This window comes from Stegastes partitus, unplaced genomic scaffold, assembly GCF_000690725.1.
Source record: "Stegastes partitus isolate 25-593 unplaced genomic scaffold, Stegastes_partitus-1.0.2 Scaffold44, whole genome shotgun sequence".
NCBI lineage: Eukaryota > Metazoa > Chordata > Actinopteri > Pomacentridae > Stegastes > Stegastes partitus.
In genome coordinates this window covers 608,540-627,413 of record NW_007577775.1, presented here as the reverse complement: position 1 = coordinate 627,413, position 18,874 = coordinate 608,540, and the positions used below count along the sequence as shown (strand labels likewise).

At 41.9% G+C, this 18,874-nt stretch overlaps 1 protein-coding gene across 3 annotated transcripts in view; it reads right to left on the bottom strand.

Moving 5' to 3' along the window:
* Nucleotides 1–1,306: 1,306 nt before the first annotated feature.
* lmx1bb (LIM homeobox transcription factor 1, beta b) overlaps nucleotides 1,307–18,874 on the bottom strand; it is a 47,501-nt gene continuing 29,933 nt past the window's right edge. For all 3 annotated transcript variants that reach the window (XM_008305992.1, XM_008305984.1, XM_008305979.1), the window contains 6 exons: nucleotides 8,526–8,758; nucleotides 5,815–5,990; nucleotides 5,233–5,310; nucleotides 4,775–4,841; nucleotides 3,743–3,904; nucleotides 1,307–2,559 (listed from right to left, as the gene is read on the bottom strand). In XM_008305992.1, coding sequence (XP_008304214.1) covers nucleotides 2,402–2,559; nucleotides 3,743–3,904; nucleotides 4,775–4,841; nucleotides 5,233–5,310; nucleotides 5,815–5,990; nucleotides 8,526–8,758 — 874 coding nt within the window. In that variant the 3' untranslated portion in view covers nucleotides 1,307–2,401. The remainder of the gene's footprint in view (nucleotides 2,560–3,742; nucleotides 3,905–4,774; nucleotides 4,842–5,232; nucleotides 5,311–5,814; nucleotides 5,991–8,525; nucleotides 8,759–18,874) is intronic.

Genomic DNA, 18,874 nt, shown 5'->3' with positions numbered 1-18,874 from the left:
CAGTTGAGTTTATTAAAGCCTGTCATGAGCATGACATTAGAAATATATTGAGTCACAGTGACACGGAACATCGTGAATGCATTGTTTATCTGCACGGCCACGTGACTCCACAGACAGTGGGTGGAAGCCTGCCTGGCCACATTGAAGAGCTGTCAGAGAGATGAAGGAGCACCCAGATGGTACATCCAAGCAACCGCCCGACAAGCCCTGAGGTTATAGGTGGGGTTTGCTCTCTAGCCGTGCAGCTGTATTGGTATGTCACCTGAACTTTTCGTCGACCTCGCCCTAAATACATAATGTTTATGCCTTAACGTCTTCTTTCTGTTACAGGCAAGCAACAAAATGAAGTTATTTGTTCCATTCTTAAGGTCAAGTCGAATAATAAACTAGATCGTTGAATTAAGAGATCGTTGAATGTGCTCAGATGTGGCTGAACTTTGAGTACCATTGACATGCTCAGAAGAAGCGGCAACCTCCGGGGCTCAAACATTAAGCCAACAGGGAAGTACCAAAACCTGCAGTACCTCGACTGGCCACCTGAGGCTGGTTTTAAAAGTGAGTCAACCCCCATTGACCCCCATGTTAAAATATCCAACTTTACAGCAAAAATAAACATATTATAGCTTGCTGTTTTGTTCTATCTATTCTTCGTGTTCATGACAATTGTATGGGTGTGAATTTTTATGTAATTCTATTTGTATTGGGGCTTAAAGTTACGCATAATTAAGGGTGGGGCTGCATGGGTGCCTGATTGGTGCCATAATATGACAGTCCATGGTTCTTGTCAGCCCCAATCATGCTCCATCTTTTTGCTCATTTTTGGACAAGCCGGAAGTTAGGAAGAATCAAGGACTAAAAAAGATCTTGATAGTTGAAGACAATGAGCTTTAAAACCGGTCTTGAGGAAACTAATGGTGACGACACAGAGGGTTCATTCATCCTTATATACAGCACAGTCACTGCTTCACAAAAATAATTCTAACATACTCATGTTTAATAGATATCCTAAGTATGGTGACCGTCTTAGTTATGCTGAGACATTTGCTAATTACAGTAGCATTAAACACAGTTGTGGTTTGTCGTAAACTAAAGGACCGATGCAAGAGGACAAGTCAAGGAGATCACCTGAGTCACTAGGATTTGTCCTTTTGCAAAAACAGACATCTGCACCAAATTTTGCGAGAATCCATCCAATAGCATGCAGACCAATAGACAACAATGGTATTGTTGGAGTCATGCCAGTAGCACGACGGAAAATCTTGATATTCTGAGGGCCCATTCACGAAAGCAGGTAATATGGGACTTGAAGTGTTTCCATGTGAATGGTCACTGGTGGTATTTATTTAATGTTATCAGGAGAAAGACATTGTTTATTCATCAAACCAGTCAACTTTGGTCAATTAGCAACTTTAACATTTTGAGAATGCACAAATGACAATGACAACAAAAGTTTTATGGACTGTACGAAATAAATAGCAACTTTGCTCATTTACAGCTTGGCTGAAGAAAACAAAAACAAAAACAAAAACAAAAACAAAAAAAACCAAAAGGGTTAATCTTCATATTGAAAAGGTATACAGATGAGTTGTGATACTCAGGAACTCACTAATTGCTCAACAAAAAAAATGCTCTCCTTTTAAATAAAGCTTTTCAGTTTTAATATGTACCTTCAAGAGCCTGTTATAGTTAAATAAATAGAATGCTTTCCATTTTTAACATGCACATCCAATTTGCCTGGGGAAAGTATTTACACTTCACTGATCCTACTTGTCCATCAAATGCTCTGCTTTTTTTTCTCCTCTAAACAATTCTTTCTCATCACAAGCTCTCATACATACACAAATGTACAGTCACTCTTGCAGACATGCTGCACCTATTTACTATTAACACGATATCTAAACCTATGGAAAGTGATCAAAATGCTAACGGTGAACATGGGAGTCCATGTAGTGTGAAGAAGAAACAGTCCAAACACCACATCTTAACCAGGGGGGGCTTACAAAAAGTTTTAGTTTACAATTGATCATGCACTGTATAAATTCACTGTGTTATTTGGTTCGAGAGTGTGTAATCAGTGGCTTCAATATCTACTTGTTTTCTTTAAGTGAACAAAGAAAAGAGTAATATCTCCTGTGACAAATAAGCAATCCTACCAAGTAATCTCTACCAATATTTAAGTCTTTTTTTTCCCCAGGAATCTTCACTGTCCTACAACAAGTGGTTTTACTATCTTTGAGTAAGCTTCCGCACATAACCAGGAGCTACTGCAAGGAGGTGTTTCTTCTGTCATGTCCGTGCTAGTGTAGAAGCTCCAGGCCGTCGCGCTTCAGGTTGAGATGGGCAGTTTATTCTGTGCTGACGTTTTTTTTTCTTTCTTTCATTCTCTTTCGCTCTTCTCTTTTCATGACGCAAAATAAGAGTTCTGCATGGAGTAGAGGCGGTCGATGGGGTTCCCCACGCGGGCCTGCATGGAGTTGACTTCCGACGATGCCATGAAGCAGTCACTGAGGCTGGTTAAAGACGTGTCGCTGTCTATGTCATGGAATGCAGAATCATTACCTGCGGAGGGAGGATGCGGAGATAGCCGTCAGGATTCGGAGCCAGAGGCGTCATTCAAAAAGAAAAGAAAAAAAAAAAACAACAACACCCCGCTCTGACTAAGAAATCAATGCAATCTTGTATTTGAGATTTATTGCAGCATTGGGAAATTATAATTACTAATAGTCACTTTGAGAAATTGCTGTTGGGTGTCATCACAATTGTGAGAGCTGTTTTGTTAGATATCATCAAAGCTCACTTTTTGCTGCCCTCGCTGGGACAATTGCGGTCTATGAGGGAGCATGTAAACAAGGGGCATCCTCCTAAAAGATCTGGTTAATAGCAACTGTTTACGCCTTTCATAAAACCTCAACATGTTATTTCTCTGGAGGGAATAGTTAACTTTATTACACTCTGGATCTTAATGATAGTGTTGCACAAAATGGGGACAGTGTTTTGAGACATATCTTTTAATGCCTTGCCAATATTGTTCTTTTCCCCAAACCAAAGGAGAGTGATGAGACTGGGGATTTGGGTTCTTACTACCGAGAAGAACTAAATGGAGGCAAATTATAAGGAAGTTATGAACTTCAGGAAATGGTCCCTCTGGGACATGTTGAGGACATCACTCAGAAATGTGTTATTCCAGTTACATCCTGTGGACTAACACTTGATTGACTGATTCTTTCCCCCCATGTCCTTGTTTGCATTTTAATTCTTTCCTGTATCAAACAGAAATCAGAGGCTTGTTGTTTTCCCATTCTGATTCATTAGCTCGCACAGCCCTCAATCATTGTCTTGGACTGTAGTTTATCCGAAGCTGTCCACACAGACCACATGTTTTTACCAACATTAAGAAACACCATCAGTAACGGGGCATGTCTCAGAAGTGGAGGCGAGGACTTGAAACCATATTAAACAGATTTGAAAATGCAACTTCAAAACCCAACAGCTTATGAGAACGCTTGTGTTATCTCATGTGGGAGGAGAAGCTGCTCGTTCTTCCCTGTGAGCGGCTTAAATCAGGGGGCTGTGGCCTGAGCACATGTCCCACACTGGGGAGCTATGAGGTTGATCAAGGGACAGGCATGTGTGCATTTTGTGAGCAGCAGTGGGCCTTTTTCTCGTTGGAGGGTGGAGGGGGGGGAGGATAGTGTATGTATGTGTGTGTGTGTGTGGGGGGTGGGAGTTGGTGGATGCTCACCATATGGGTTCATATGGTCCCCGGGCATCTGTGGGGGGGTGAGCCCCTGTTGGAACGGGTCTGTGCTGTAACCGTTCTGATCCATGGCGACCAGCTGCTGCTGCGGCGGAGCCAGGGGTGTAAAGGAGTTCATCATCCCCTCCATCCGATTAGACATCACCTCTGCAGGGCAATGAAAGCAAATGAGGAAAAAAAAAAAACAATAAGAAAAATGTATATATTTTAAAAACTTGATAAGACAGAAAACTGTAGCCAATGGGTGTACACAGAGGGAAACTATTAGGATTAGAGAATTAAGAGTAGGGAGATATGTTCCTTCCTTGTAGATTTAATTTCTGTTTTGCAGAGGAAAATGCCTAAAAATAAATATAGGTGCTTGCGAGATAGCTATTTTAACCTCCGAATACCTGGATCGCTGGCTTGGCTCAGTGTCTGTTAGCATTTCCATGGAAACCTACAGTAGTTCTTCCTGTGGCTTCTCCCACAATTCCCTTTACAAACACTGCTCTTGGCTAACCGACTGGTGAGAGGGACACAAAGCTCTTGCGGCTTCATCGCTGGAGCCCATCCCTCTCTGCTTCCCTTTGCAGCGGTTTTTTGCAAAATGATGTCTGCCATTCATTTTATTTGGCTTCCAAACCAAATTTTCCATCTCGCGTTTGAAGTCTTCTTGTTTACACAGTGATATATTTGTAATCTGTTATTTAGCTATTGAACACACATTTGATTACACTGAAACATAAGTCAAGAGGAGGAAAGTTTGTATTTTCTGATTCAGCAGTCACCAGAAAGAAGGACTTGTGTATGCCTTCTCACTGGGATGACATCAGCTTGAAGATCCCGAAGTAAAAATACTCTGTGATGAATTAAAACTTGTGTTTTCTTTGCAGAAAAAAGTTTTGGGGGAAAAAAAATCCGTTCATTCTCATTCTTCTTCAAAACACCCAGAATCTATTAATACTGCATTTCATCGCCAAGCTGCTTAAGATGATGAGGCTTTATTGTGTGTGCAGGGTATGTACAGTATCGTACCTTGGCCAAGTCTCTGAGAATTCTGTTGTTCTTGTTGTTGCTGCTGTCTTCTTGCCAACTTCTTCATCTGCAACGAAGGAGTCAAAGTTGTGAGGAACTCCCAAAACTAACATGCTCTCTTTAATTTAAAAAGGATGCTCCTCGCTGTTCACCCTTGAATGAACTGCATAAAATCTGTATCTGAGTGCACTCCATTGTCAAGTATCAAAGGTTTTCACAAGATAATAATCAGAAAAGAGGAGGGCGTAGACATTTAATGCAAGAGTGAGCTAGATTTGCAACTCCTTGCTCTCTTTTTTTTTTGCATTTCTGAAAGGAATGCAGTGATAAGTTTAACACACATAGTTGTGGTGATTTATTATTAGCTGGACTTTAAGATGGAACAAAGCTGTGTGTGTGTGTTTTTTTTTTTTTTTGACAACACAAAGTGTAATTCACCCTGCGTTAGTAGCTCTCACCTTAGCTCTCTGGTTCTGAAACCACACCTGGACCACCCGAACGCTGAGTCCCGTCTCTGCAGCCAGCGTCTCTCTCACCTGAAGACATCCAGACAAAATACTTTCGGCATCACACGAGAAAAACAAAACACCCTGAAATACTTTGCCTCTTTAACGTATCTGCCACATTTGCCAGCAGGCGCATTGCCTCTTTGATTTGCTTTGATTCCAGCGAACGTTGAATGAATGCAGTGGTCTTTTTTGGACCTCTTGCTTATTGCCTCTTCAAAGCCTTGGACCGGTTGCAGCGGCTGTTTTAGGGCCCCGGCTATGGAGGCAGCTCTCCTATCTCAGTGTGACATTTGGTGCAGACGGACTGCGTTACACCAGCCTGCCTCAGTTAACACAGAACAGAATGCTGCTTGCCACTTCAAAGCTCAGCTCTGAGGTGGGGGAGATTTTTTTAATTTGAGAATTTTATTTGTCAAACTACTGTAGGGCTCGTGGTTGGCATCTAAATCTCCCCTTCCCCCAATGAAAACCAGGGAATAAAAAAACTAAACAAAACCCCTCACTTTGCCGATTATTTGGGCTCCGTCTTACCTTTCTGCAGGGTTTTGAGGAGACCTCAAAGGAGGCCTTGAAGGCCCGTCTCTGCTGAGTGGTCAGAATGGTTCGTGGTCTTTTGGGCCTCCTTGGATCCTTCCCATCGTCCCCCTTCCCCTGGCTTCCTATGCCTTTCTCTGGCTTGATGTCCAACTCCTCATCGTCACTTTTCTCTGCAGAAAGAGACATATTTTCTGTTTCATCAGCACAAGCTTGAACTGACTACACCCTTTTTAGTCAGTGACAGTCCGCTGATAAATCTATTTTCATTCTTCCCTTTTCCGGGAGATTCACACACCACAAGTGCCTAATCAAAGGAGACACATGTGTTTTTGATACTTTGTTATCAATTTATTACAAAAGGAAAAGGCCACATGTACGATTAGACTTACAGAAGTCTGTGGAGAGCACAGTGAAGTATGCACATTTGTCACTGAACTGGACACTGTGTCACTGGTAATTTATTGCTCTCAGCTTTGTCTGATTTACACTAAATCAATCTCTGATAAGAATACTACATCAAGTGCAACATGAAAAAGGCAACACGAGTACATGTGGGAAATGCACCTCCTGCGACACGGTAAGCAGATGGAAGTTTCGCTCTGTTTTAAAGCTTAAAGTAATGATGGAACCTACAGTGTATGGCTTGATAAACTTTCACTGTCAACAGCAGGATATTAGAGTTTAGGGTAGTAAAATCTGTGTCATTTTTATTCCTGTATCCTACAACGTACTATTAAAACTAAATTATATAACAGGTATCTTTATAGGTTTTTAGAGCCGGCTGTTCAGCCAACTGTTTGCAGACATACCAAACTAAAACTTAAATATTTAGCAATTTATTTCCTAAAGAGCAACCCTCTAATTTTTTGGGGGGAATGATCATAAATATTTCTTTGTTGTTGAATACAGCATGAAAACATTGTGAAACTAGTTGCCACAGCCACACAACTAGTTCTTCCAGTACTAAAGGTGGAGCCTGCCATTCTGGAGAAAGATTATTTACATTTCGCTGGTTAGCATTTTTAGATAGCATGTGCCAGATTTACTGTCCCCTCTCTCTTCATCTTCCCCCTTCCTTTTCCCCTGTCCTGTGCACGAGCATGAATGTGCACAAGTGTGAATGTGCACAGGACAGGGCAGTGTATGATTATTTTCCAGACTGAGAGGATTTAACAAATAGTGTATTGGATGAAAATCATACACGCCACCTTACTTTCATTTGCAGTTTTTAAACACTTAAATTACAGTCACTTATTATAAGATTTGGGCTTCCCTTGAAGCTTCTCAAATAAAGAGTACAAACTTCTTTCTTTAAACAGGCACTTCAGAGTCCCTTAATGTATATGTAATAGGCTGGAAAAACTACTACTATTTTCCTGCTTAACCAGAACTAGGGTGCTGCCAAATGAGATTTTTTTATACTCTAAAAATGTTGTCTGTTTACATTTGTTAATGCTGTTATGTACATGATTATTATGTACGAGGGGTGGGTAAAGTGGGTCACATATGAGTTGCGTTAGTAACTGTGCATTCACCTCTTCAACCGAGTTGGCCTTAAGGATGAAAAATGAATTTCAGTGTAAGCTGAAAATAAAGTTGTATCATATCGTACATGTCACTTAATTCAACAAATATGGTGGTTTAATTCTGCAGGGAACCAAGCATTTCGTTTGCCACAGCGGCCACACAGCCGTGTAAGCATAACATGAAAAATAAATGAATGGATTTTTAAAAAAAACAAAAAAACATTAATTATCATTGTACGTGACGTGTCTCCAAATCAGAACCAGCAGTGCTGTTAACAAACCCTAATGATTTTGGGGTGTAGTGGCTACAAGCGGAGAGGCACACGCATGATGGCTCAGTGTCTCCTGTCATCTGGTTCTGATATGTATCTACATTTCTCCACTGAAAACCTACATTTCATCTGCCGCATGCCGAGGTTAACCTCTGTTCATGTCGACATTTTCTCCGTCTTGAAAATCTGGAGACGCACACAAAAGACGAGCCTGCGCGATGCGAGCGGGACGCGAGCGAACGAGCAAGACGCCGGAGCAAATATTCCCACAAGTTGACAAAAGTTGACACAGGCACAGATGTATTTGACAAATTCCCCGCTTTTGTGCATGTTTAAATGTGAGCCAGATGGTAGTGAACAGTGAGGCTTGGCGAGATGCCTCATTGTGTGTGGAGGCTATAGGCGAGGAACACTAGAGCTGATAAGAGTGGAGGCGCAGGCTTTCTGCAGAAAGGCCCCAAATCCCTCTGTCACTCACCATGATACAGTGATTTAATTCTTTCCAGCACCAGATCCTGCCCACGCATGGAGAGCCATTAATACGGGGTGGCTTGGCTTCGTCCTGTTTCCACTTCCTACTGTATCATAAACCTACGCTCCCTCCTTGAGTGAATGCTGCAAAAATCAGCCATTGAAAAGCTGCAGATGGAGCCATTTTAGAAGGGCTGGGCTGCATACAAGAACTCAGATGTCTCAGCAAAAGATCTGGCAGCTAGGATTGTTTGTTTCTTTTAATATTAATAACATAGCCCTAAAAATCAGCAAGATTCAGTGTGGGCTCATGGTGGAGGATGTTGGCGACCGCTGTGATGGAACAGAGCATACAGAATACAACACCTCGGTGCCATGTGATGATAGCACCACCGTGTTGTTCTCACTAGTGTGCGAGAGGGTGCAGAGGGCTCACCTGAGTCTGAGTCATCGGGGCTGACCGAGCTGAGTAAGTCTTTCTCCCTCTCGTAGTCAATCTTGCAGAGCAGCTGACCCTCCTTCAGGACAAACTCGTCACCCTTCCTCAGCTGGCGGTCGCACACGCAGCAGCAAAAGCAGTTCAGGTGGTAGACGCACTCCAGAGCCCGCATCACAAACTCTGTGGGGGCGATTTTCTCCATGCAGCCGCTACACTTGGTAGCAAACAACCTACAGAAAGAAAAAAAAAAAAAAGAGGATTACTGAGGTGCGCTCATGACGGAGAATTTACACTGAGTAACCTCTGCGAAAAGAAACGATTGTGTATTTTACTTTTATCTGGTAACCGCCTGCAGCCACAGTGGTCGCTGTGCTCAATAAAAGCTGTAAAAAGTGTCACTTTAAGTGCTTTTCTTTATTTTGTCCAATAACCTTGCTTTATCTGCCCATCAAGGATTTTGGAAGTTGGCTTGTTGATCCCGTGGGCGGCCAAAGAGGTGACTCCTTTGGCAGCAGCTCGTCTGGTAAAAGTTCTAGGGCGGGCCCGGCCCTGCATCATTTCAAGTGAGCTCAGTCGTGGTCACCGAAACCCCCCTCGCAAATCTAAAAAAAGAGCCCAGGTCATGTTCTAAGGGCACCAATCGAGCCTTTTTATACATTTCTTTCATATCCACAACACTCTATATGCATCAGATACCGTATCAGAGAGCATGATTCATCGCTGGCTACTGGGCTGCCTTCCACTCTGTTCATATCTCATCTTACTGCCTAATATCGTGCCTCCATGGTGCAACACTACCTCTATCACCATTTCCTAGACAACACTTCCATCTTCTTTTATATCCTTTCAGGAAGATGTTTGCATTGTTTTATTGGCGACTGAGAGGCATTTAATTCGTCCTCTGTTGTTCAGAAGAAGCCACATTAAATGGAGCAAGAAGGCAGGGAGTGTGGTTGATCTTGTCCAGCCGTAAAGCTGGATTTATTAGCGGCCTCTTTGTTTGCCCTGGTCTGGAAGACAGCTGGCAACCGCCTATCTATTTGTGGTGAACATCTATTTCATTGTGCAAGGCAGGGAGGCAGCGAGAGGAGCAATTGACATCATCTGCTGGTTCGGGACAGGGATGAGCGATAGTGATGAATATAATGTGTAAATATGAGAGGAGGGAAACCAAAGGATGGTTTTGTTATGGTAATGCTGTTATAGGTACTGATTGAGTACTGATATGGCTTGCGTGTGTGTGTGTGCGTGCATGTGTTCGCACGTGTAAATGCATGTGTATGAGCAGCTGTATGCGGGCAGGAAACAAGCGCGGTTTCTGTGTGCTTTCTAAAATAATTGCTTCACTACCGCTCATCAGATCTGAATCAGGAGAGCTACATTTTATGCCATCTTAATTACATCTCAACAATTAAAAGGCCATTTCACTCCTTTCTGGATATTAATCCATTATAGTAAAAATTACAACCTGTAATCTGCCAGCAAAAGACAGTTACAGCATCTTATTTTCTTTTTTTAACCATCACGCAGCAGCAAAACAACAGAGATGTCAGAACTGGCACTCTCAGGGTTCATGAAATCCTTTAATCTTTCATTTATTACAATAAGTTAAGAAGATTATTATTGAACTATGGAAAAACCTCAAGGATAATCCCTTGAAAAAGAAATTTTGGCATGTTTCTCAAACAAGCAGGGTTCTTGTTTAAGTGACCTGCCAACCTGGATCTGTCTTCTAAACAAACCACCAAATTTGGTCACTGGAAAATAAAAGACAAGCACAGCACTTTAAATTAAAAAAAAAAAAAAAATTAGAAAAAAAAAAGTGAAAGAGAGAAATCTCACATTGACTTATTCCTACAAATGAAGAAGTGAATATTCAGGGGCTTGTTTCTAGTTTTTAGAAGGATTAGTGTGTTACATGCTGGGATCAGGGGAAAGAGGTGATGAATCTGTCAAGACAAGTTCCCAGCTCTAACTCTAATGTTTAGCTAATGATTGCCGGCTTAGGCTCAGAAAGCGAGCAAAAAGTTGAGGAAATGACTTGTTAGCACGGTTTTGATACGTCCAGGACTTCGCATTCACCTACGACCGCTCTCTCAAATCTTCTCATCTAGATGAAAACATTCTCATTCAGCCCTCTTTCCTTTCTTCTTTCTCCTCGCCGAGTCTAATCTTGTAAGCCATTATTTTTCTATTTCCCCTCTCTGTCACTTTGCATTATTTTTGCTGCTGTAATTCCTATTCGTCCCTTCTGGAATCTTCCTGTCCTGCTTTGTCCTCGGGTCTAATCCGGACTTTCTGCCTGTTTTCAGTCCCCGGTCCCCATTCTCAGCAGGGTTCAGATGGAATAGCCATGCATGACGCCCCTTCTATGGCAACCACACCTCCACAGGAAGGCAACGCCGACTTTTCGGATGGGCAGAGAAGGCCTTTGAGAAGCTGGCAGCAGAAGTAAATCCTTCTCTAAGGAACAAGGAGAATTAGCAGGGAGCAGTGGACTAGGGATTTAACCCTACCCCTCTCCTTTGAAAGGCACAGTCAGTCCCACTCCTGCGGCTAGCCACAATCAAACAGAGGAGGAGTGGGGAGGTGGCAGCGGGGAGAGGAGAACACAAACTCCCTGAATGACACAAGCAGTGGATTGTGGAGGAGCCTAATCCCACTTTAATACCTTTCCAAGTTCAGCTGCTAAAGAATGCTCTTTAAAACAACACCACTGTGTGAGCAGTGAAGGTTGACCAGGGGGAGGCACGCCATTCAACCTCCCCAACATTACCTGATTAGTGGTTTGAGGACCAGGCCTCTGGGCCAGCATGCCAACAGGAGACAGAGTGGAAGATGTAAATGATGATTTTATATATAGAAAAACACATCGACAGGGGCCGGTGATGACATTAGCCGGAAAAGAGACCACACATCCCTCCGCGAGGATCCGCGGGGATATTAAAGATATTATAGAAGCTGTAGGTGCGACTGAAATCAGACTTAAAGTGATTTAGGTGATCATTTACCACTTTCTCCCTCTACTTGATCCCGGTGACCCATCCCACTAAGACGTGTATCCGCCTAAAATCCACTTTCTGGACGTTCAGCTGCTTTGGTAACACGATCCCAAGTGTTGCAAGAAGAAAAGCTAGTCTGAGTATAAAAGACAACCACAAAGGAGGACCACCAGGATGACATCCCTGCGTCCCGGCTCGAGCTTTTCCTCCTCCCACACCTGAGCGCACAGATCAAGTGATGAGACCCTCCTGTGTGGATCAATGGCCGCATCTCAAGCACAGAGAACTGTCAATATTTACCCAGGCCTCCCCACAACGGGACTCATAAATGAAAAAAAGAGCCCATCTCAGCACATACCTCTCTCCCAGAGGAATCATTACGTCCCTCTTTTTAATCCTGTGTCCGCATACCTGTAATCCCTTGTCTGTTCTTTTTTTTTTTTTTTTTTATCATTATCGGCGGTTGTCTCTCCATCTCCGTGACAGATTATCGCACTGTTGAGGCTTGTAATGCTGCAAGCAAATGCAAGAAAAAACAGGAACAAAAAAAAAAAAAAGAGAGAGAGAGCGAGAGCATTATGAGGAAGACAAAAGCCAACAAGGAGCGAGGGTTGTTTTGTCTGATGAACACTTTAGCCGAGCAAAGTGCAGCTGAGAGACATCGGCCTCTCGCCTGCTCTTCTTCTTCCCCCCTTTTTCCAGGCACTTTGGAGAACTATGCACTCTCCCTTTGAACAGATTATAGGCAACTTAAAGTGTGACAACATCTTAAGCTCTCACCACATGTTGCCAATGATTTCCCTTCTGCAGACATTACATTTAATGCTTCTGCCGCAGTGATAAGCATCAGGAGGACTGGGCGGGATAAAAGAAACCCTGAAGAATAAGAGAGAAGAGGAGGAGGAGGAGGGGGGGAGTATGGAGCTGCTTATGGCGCTTGATAATCATGCTACATTTAGCAACACGTGCAACAGTCTCACCTACTCCCCCTTTTTGCTATTGAACAACACTCTGAGAAATACCATAACAATTTAGGGAAGAATAGCCGGGGCTATTATGTCACCGCATCCCTTCAAAGACAGAGGGGATGAGGATTATCCAGGCAGCAGCTGTAAGCTATTACTTTGAAGATGGGCTCTCGTGTTTGGGCAGGAAACCTGTGGCCATGCCAATCATACAGAGGTGAGAGATGAGGCCCGTGAGGCAGGTCAGGGAAGGGCCTCGGGGCAGGACGGAGAGAATCGACTGGTTTAGCGACCGCGTCTCAAATCAGTCTTTTTCTCGACAGCTGAACGGAGCATATTTTCAAGTTTCTTTTCTTTTCCAGGCAGATTAGAATAGTTCAAAGTTTGGAGAGCGCTCGCATTCTTGCAAAGAATTAGATAATAAGATTAATATCACTTGCATCACGACCAGAGTCTGCACAGCACAGATGAAAACTGAAACAAGGATGATAGAGCAACGTTGTTCAACATTTTAGGAAACACACTGAACATGTTTTCTGCTCTGACGTTTTTCTAATTATCAGGGCAGTCAGTTGGTTTAGCTTAGCATTAACACTATTAGATTACTAATAGTAGTACTTAGTAAAGTTCACTAATTAACACTTTATAAGCATTTATTTAATAGTCTTTGTGTTGAGCTTATTTCTTAAAAACTGGGGGTCGACCAACATGCTTTTTCTTAAAGCTGATATCGATGCTGTTGATAAGTAATCGAGGGTTTTAGATATTACAAATACATTTGCAGTCAGAATTAAAATTTTGGTGTTCAAATTTTATTTTATTTAATTCCAAGCTACCTTGAAATACCTTTATTTGTTTATGTCTTATATATTTTTAGAGAGGAAGAAGAATTTAAAGAATTTAACCGTCAGTGCTGATTGGCTATTTCTCATGATGTGTAAGCAATTCAATAGTGCTGTGAGGAAGACATTGCTCATGACTACAAAATGACTACAGATTTCTTTTGTAATCTGCATTTTTAAATCCATTGATTTTACTGAGAACCAGTTAAAAGCAACAACATCGCCTATCTGTCAAACTACTGCTTGAAAGTTTTTACCTACTTCTTCAAAGAAATATCAGCTCTTTGTGGCATTTTTGTGCCTTTATTGCACGTCACAGTAGAGATAAAAATCACGGGGAATGACATATAATAAATAATCTGGTCGGCTGTGTTTCATTATTTTTCCCAAATGCCTGCATTTAATGAGTAGCTAAATTCTCATCCAATTTTTCAGGTGGAATCTTGTCCTGTTTGCTGTCTGGAAAGACAACAAACAAGCCTGTCACAGCAGAGATCTCTAAATGGTTGAAAAGCCGTTTCTCAGCTCCTCACGAGACACGCCTTAGAATGTCAAAATTGGTTTTTAGCAACAGTATCAAGAGCTTTAGGTTTGGAGGAAAACATTTGATCCCCAGATGTTTAGCTACACGCGGCTGAAACCTTTTCAACTCGGTCTCAACGTCACGAAAATGCTCCGCTCTCTATGTAGTCCTCAGCATGCAGCTATTGCTAGATGTTGGCCGCACCAGGCTAAAAATAGCCGGCTCAATTCAGCTAATACAAGTGTTTAATTGCTTGCAGAGGGAGGCACGATAAAAGTAGTTTCCAAAAAGAGAGTTTAATACAAATCTTTACCTACGAAAAGGAGGTTAAAACAAACTTTCAGCCTGTGCGAGTAGTAAAGTGCAAAAAAAATAAAAAAAGTAGTAGTGATGATGCTGTCTGCATAAATGATCTCAGTAGCTGACCTTGTTTCATAGTATCAGCATTTCTCTTTGGAGCATAGATTCATGGAGAGTAATGAAGCCAAATAAAAAGTGCCATCCTTCTGCTCCCAAGGGCCAACTCCAGTCAGCTCTAAAAGCTGCTTAATCACCATCCCGTGCTTACTACATTAGCATAATAATGGCCTTTAAATTGAGGCTCTTTGTTTTTTAATTAAACTCCCAGCAGGTAAAAGTAAAACACATTAACGGGAGATGTGTACACCACTAATGGCCCAAAGGTGCCTTCTTCATCACGCGGCTCTGGCCACAGGGTTCTGCATGTTCCCCGCGCTGAAGCGCAGCACCGGCAGCCTGCGAGCTCACAGGGGAGGAATGAGACAAGCTGATTGCACTTGGCATAGCAAAGATAATAGCAGAGACGTGTTCGACGTGTTAGAGTATGCATATGCACCTGCCCTGCATCTCAGAGGGGAACGCACTTAGTAAGAGCTGCTGAACGGAGCTCTACTAAATCTGTTAAAAATGACGCTGGTTACAGTTAGTCTGGAGTGAAGTGTTTCCAGGATCCATCCATCCCACATGTCCGCTATTGTGAAAATAAATACGGCCACTTTATTTCTATGGCAGCGTGAGCTCCTTTGTGCTGGAATGCGCAGCTCCTCAGACGGGTCCCCGGCCAGACGGACATCCCAGGCATATCTGCACATAATGCTGCACTGCACAGCTGCAAAAAGAAATCCTAACCCTTGAGTCGTTATTCAAATGATCTCATTCCAGGGGCTGTGAGTTTCACAGATTACTCAACACTTGAGTTTAGCAGGGATGTGGTCTTCATGTGTGTTCTAACTTGCTGCGAGAGCCTAAAAATATTCAAATCGTACCTCTATCTTTTGTGATTTAGTCTAGAAAACGCTTCCGTTCTTGGTGGTGTAACTGAAGTGGTGTGACGCTACATGAGATATAAGGCTACACACATATAGTCAATACTGCATGTTCATACAAAGCACTAAAAGCAACAGCGGAATGCAGAGAATTGTCTTGCAGCATCAAGCGACCCGGTGCGTCTCCCTCACATGTATCTACTAATGAGTCGCCAGAAAAACAGCGTGGAAATAATCCTCCCCAGCCACACAGGTAGAACAAAGCTCACGGAGTGAAAAGGACAGTGTGTTGGGCAGCAGAGGAGGCTAAGTACACATCTAAATACAAGAGTAAAGCAGGCAAGCACACATGATGCTGTTTGGACAGCTGGTGTTCCTGAGTATGTAAAATGAGTGCAACATCGCATTTAGGCTCAGTTTTTAGAGCTCAGAACAAACAATATGGTCGCACACTCCCAGTTACAGCATCAGTGAAGAAATTATGACTGCAAGGATTTTTTTTTTTTTCATTTTGGCATTTTTTTTCTTCCTTATTTTTAATATTTTTTTTACCTGTTCTTAAAGAGAAGCTGATCCTTAAACAAATAAATGAAAAGACTGTTCATTACAAGGCCGGTATGAAGCGCTTTTGCTCTGCCTTTTGTCACCGGTGTAAGTGAAGCCGTTTGTAAAGGGCAGCACTGCTGGAGATGTGACATATTTACAACACCAGGCTATCAAATGAGCTCCTGTTAAAATACCTTTAAAATCATCTGCACCCATTTTATATATATATATCCATTTAATAATTCAGTTTGTTTACCAATTTCCAAGCTAATTGGAATAAGGTGAAGCGGAGTCCACGATTGATGAGACAAAGCGAGCTGCCTCTGTGAGAGCAGAGAGAATGACGGCTACAGTGGATGTAATGGCTATCACATGTTAAAGAACTACAACATGGCTGACGATAACCTCCCAGAGCAATTATGATTTTTTTTCAATTCGAGGTTGACTCCGAGTTCTCTTCAAGTCATAACGCTTTTGCAGCAATGAAAACAATTATGACCTCATGTCCAGTCAAACAGCGCTAAGTTCTCAGATTAAATCATGAAGCGAATAAGTAGGAGAGGCTTCATCCAACTCGAAGATACTTTACTTTCTTTATTGTAGGAAAATAAATGGACTCATCTCTCAGATTCAGTGCTGGAATGGTTAAAAAACAACATTTGGATTGGAGGGCTTTATAATTACTATTGACCCAGAGGTTCTGGGTCTAAGAAATAAAACAAACAGTAATATGAGGTGTTCTAAAGCACAAGTCTGCAAATATGCAAAGACAGGGTCTGGTGGAGAGCATCACGCTTTGGCTTCTTTTCTCCGCTCCTAATCTGTGGGCCTACACAATATTAAGACGGCTTTGGAGCCACTTGTGACCCAGCTGTGCACTAATGAAAAATTCCACAGCTCTGTGCAGAGGCCAATGGAGCTTGACCCCTTTCCACCCTGAACCAAGCAATGTCCATCTTGAGGAGTTTACCAGGGCTGAAAGATAGTGGATTAATAGGTAGAAAAGGAGAAAGAGAGACAATCTGGGAAAGTCTAAAAAAAAAAAAAAAAGCCCTTGTGTGGTTTCTCCCTTTTTTTTCTCCTCTTCCTCCAATCTTTAGTATATTGGTGTGAAGTAAAGTGTTTGCGCAGGTTTTAATGGGCAGAGATGATCTGGAGATCATTGTGACAGAGGATGGTTGTATGAGAGGGGCTCTGTTTATTTAACAGAGATTCAGTCTAAGCCCAAAATTAGTTTGGAGGGAGAGAATGTGAGGCAACCAGGAATTAGACGTTGTTCACAAGATCCGGATTCGTGCGTTTGTGATCCTGCCTGCCCCTTGATTCTCTGTCTCCGAGTCTAGACCAAGACAAAAGTCAGCGCTATAGAAGCAGATACCAAAAGAACAGCAAAAAAAAGTCTGCAGAGCTTTATACAGCAACGGACATCATCATGGTAACTGCTCGGAAAGGTCAATAAGCAGGAAGGGGTTTTTATAAGGATGTATATGTTTTGCTCTCGTCTGTCTTTCATTATCTTCTCCTTTTTTTTTTCTTGGCATTTATTTATCCCAACTTAAACATAATTTAAAGAACACCCAGATCAGCCACCCACTCATCGTTTTTAGCTGCTAACATTCAGACACACAGATGCATAGCCGTAGCAGATAACCATCTAGGAAAATAGCCAAGAAATGCAGAGGAAAATAGACAAAAAAAAAAGCAAGTCGGAGGTTGAAAGAGAGGGATAGATGAAAAGAAAAATGCGGCTCGTGCTTCATTTTTCAGGACAATGCATCTCACAAAATTCACCTCTCATATTTATAATCCATCCAAAAGAGGCTATCAAGGATTTTAATTATTTCATAATAATATATAATTAACTGAACTAGAAAGCAGAAAACGGTGACTGTAGATCAATTGAGCGGGATCGATACTCGGCACCTCACCCAGGAAAAAACCTTAGCTGTCAACTTAAATTCTCATCAGAATGAATGATAATAATCTGCCTCTCTAGGAGCATCCGAATCATCGACGCTCTCAAATTGTCACATACTTTAAAGGATGCGTCCACCGTTCCTTCAGGGAATAGAGCTAAATGTGCAACGGGGTGGGGCTGGGGGGGGGGGCGGAGGGGCGCACGGGTGAGAGAAAATGAAAAAGAGAAAGCAAATGAAAAATAAACATTGTTATTGAAAGACAGGATGCTTTAAGACCCGGGGGCCAGGGATTAACATTCAGATTAGCATTCAAATAATATATTTGAATTTCTGATCAGCAATCCTCTTCAAAGAGCTAAATCCCAAGATTAGCAGGTGTTATGCTAAAAAGCTGTGTTTTTTTGTCGGGAACGTAGCTACACTAGCCAAACAAATATGTCTTTGAGTGTGAAGAGCTGGCATGGATGTATGCTTGTAACCATGGCGACTGACTGGTAGTTAGGAGCCTTGGAGAGGGGTGCAGTGTTGGAATGTGTCAAACAGACAGAGGGGCGCACATACACCGCAGAGCAAACCAAAAACCTGCTGCTTCACTAAAGACCATCAGCTACATTATTGAGACCACCTACAAATTCCTCGGAGCTTTGGGCCGAGAGGGAGAGAAAGGTCATTTTGCATCATCATCATCTTTTTTTTTTCTTCTTTTTTTTTCAAATATATTTCTTTTATCTGTTCTTTTCCAGCTGCTTTGATTTAAGAGAGCCTGGCCTGACAGAGGGAGTCACACATTAAAGTGATGGATTTATGTCTACACAAAGATGAAGTAAAAAAAAAAAAAAAAAGAAAGGAAGAAAGAAAGAAAAGAACAACCCATTCTACCTAACATTCAGTTACTTCTGACTAAATGAAATGAAAGTGTTTCAAAATGCAGAGACACATATGTTAGATGTTTTAAATGTCAATTCAATTTACTGCAATGTATTTGATATGTCTATTGAGCTATTAAGAGCTCCATTATCTGCAACAGTGCAGTTATTTATTCCATTTAAGCTTCATGTTATTCAATTCTTTCGTCAAAATGGTTTACATTTGTATATTCACGTGCACATCCTCACACATGCATCACAGACAATTCTTACCTCTAATACATACAGAAAAATGCAGTTTTTTTAAAAAGCAATTTTGTTGACTATATGAGATAATCCATTAACTTCGGTATAAAAGTGCATTTCTAAAGAATTTACTACATTCAGAAGGCATTTT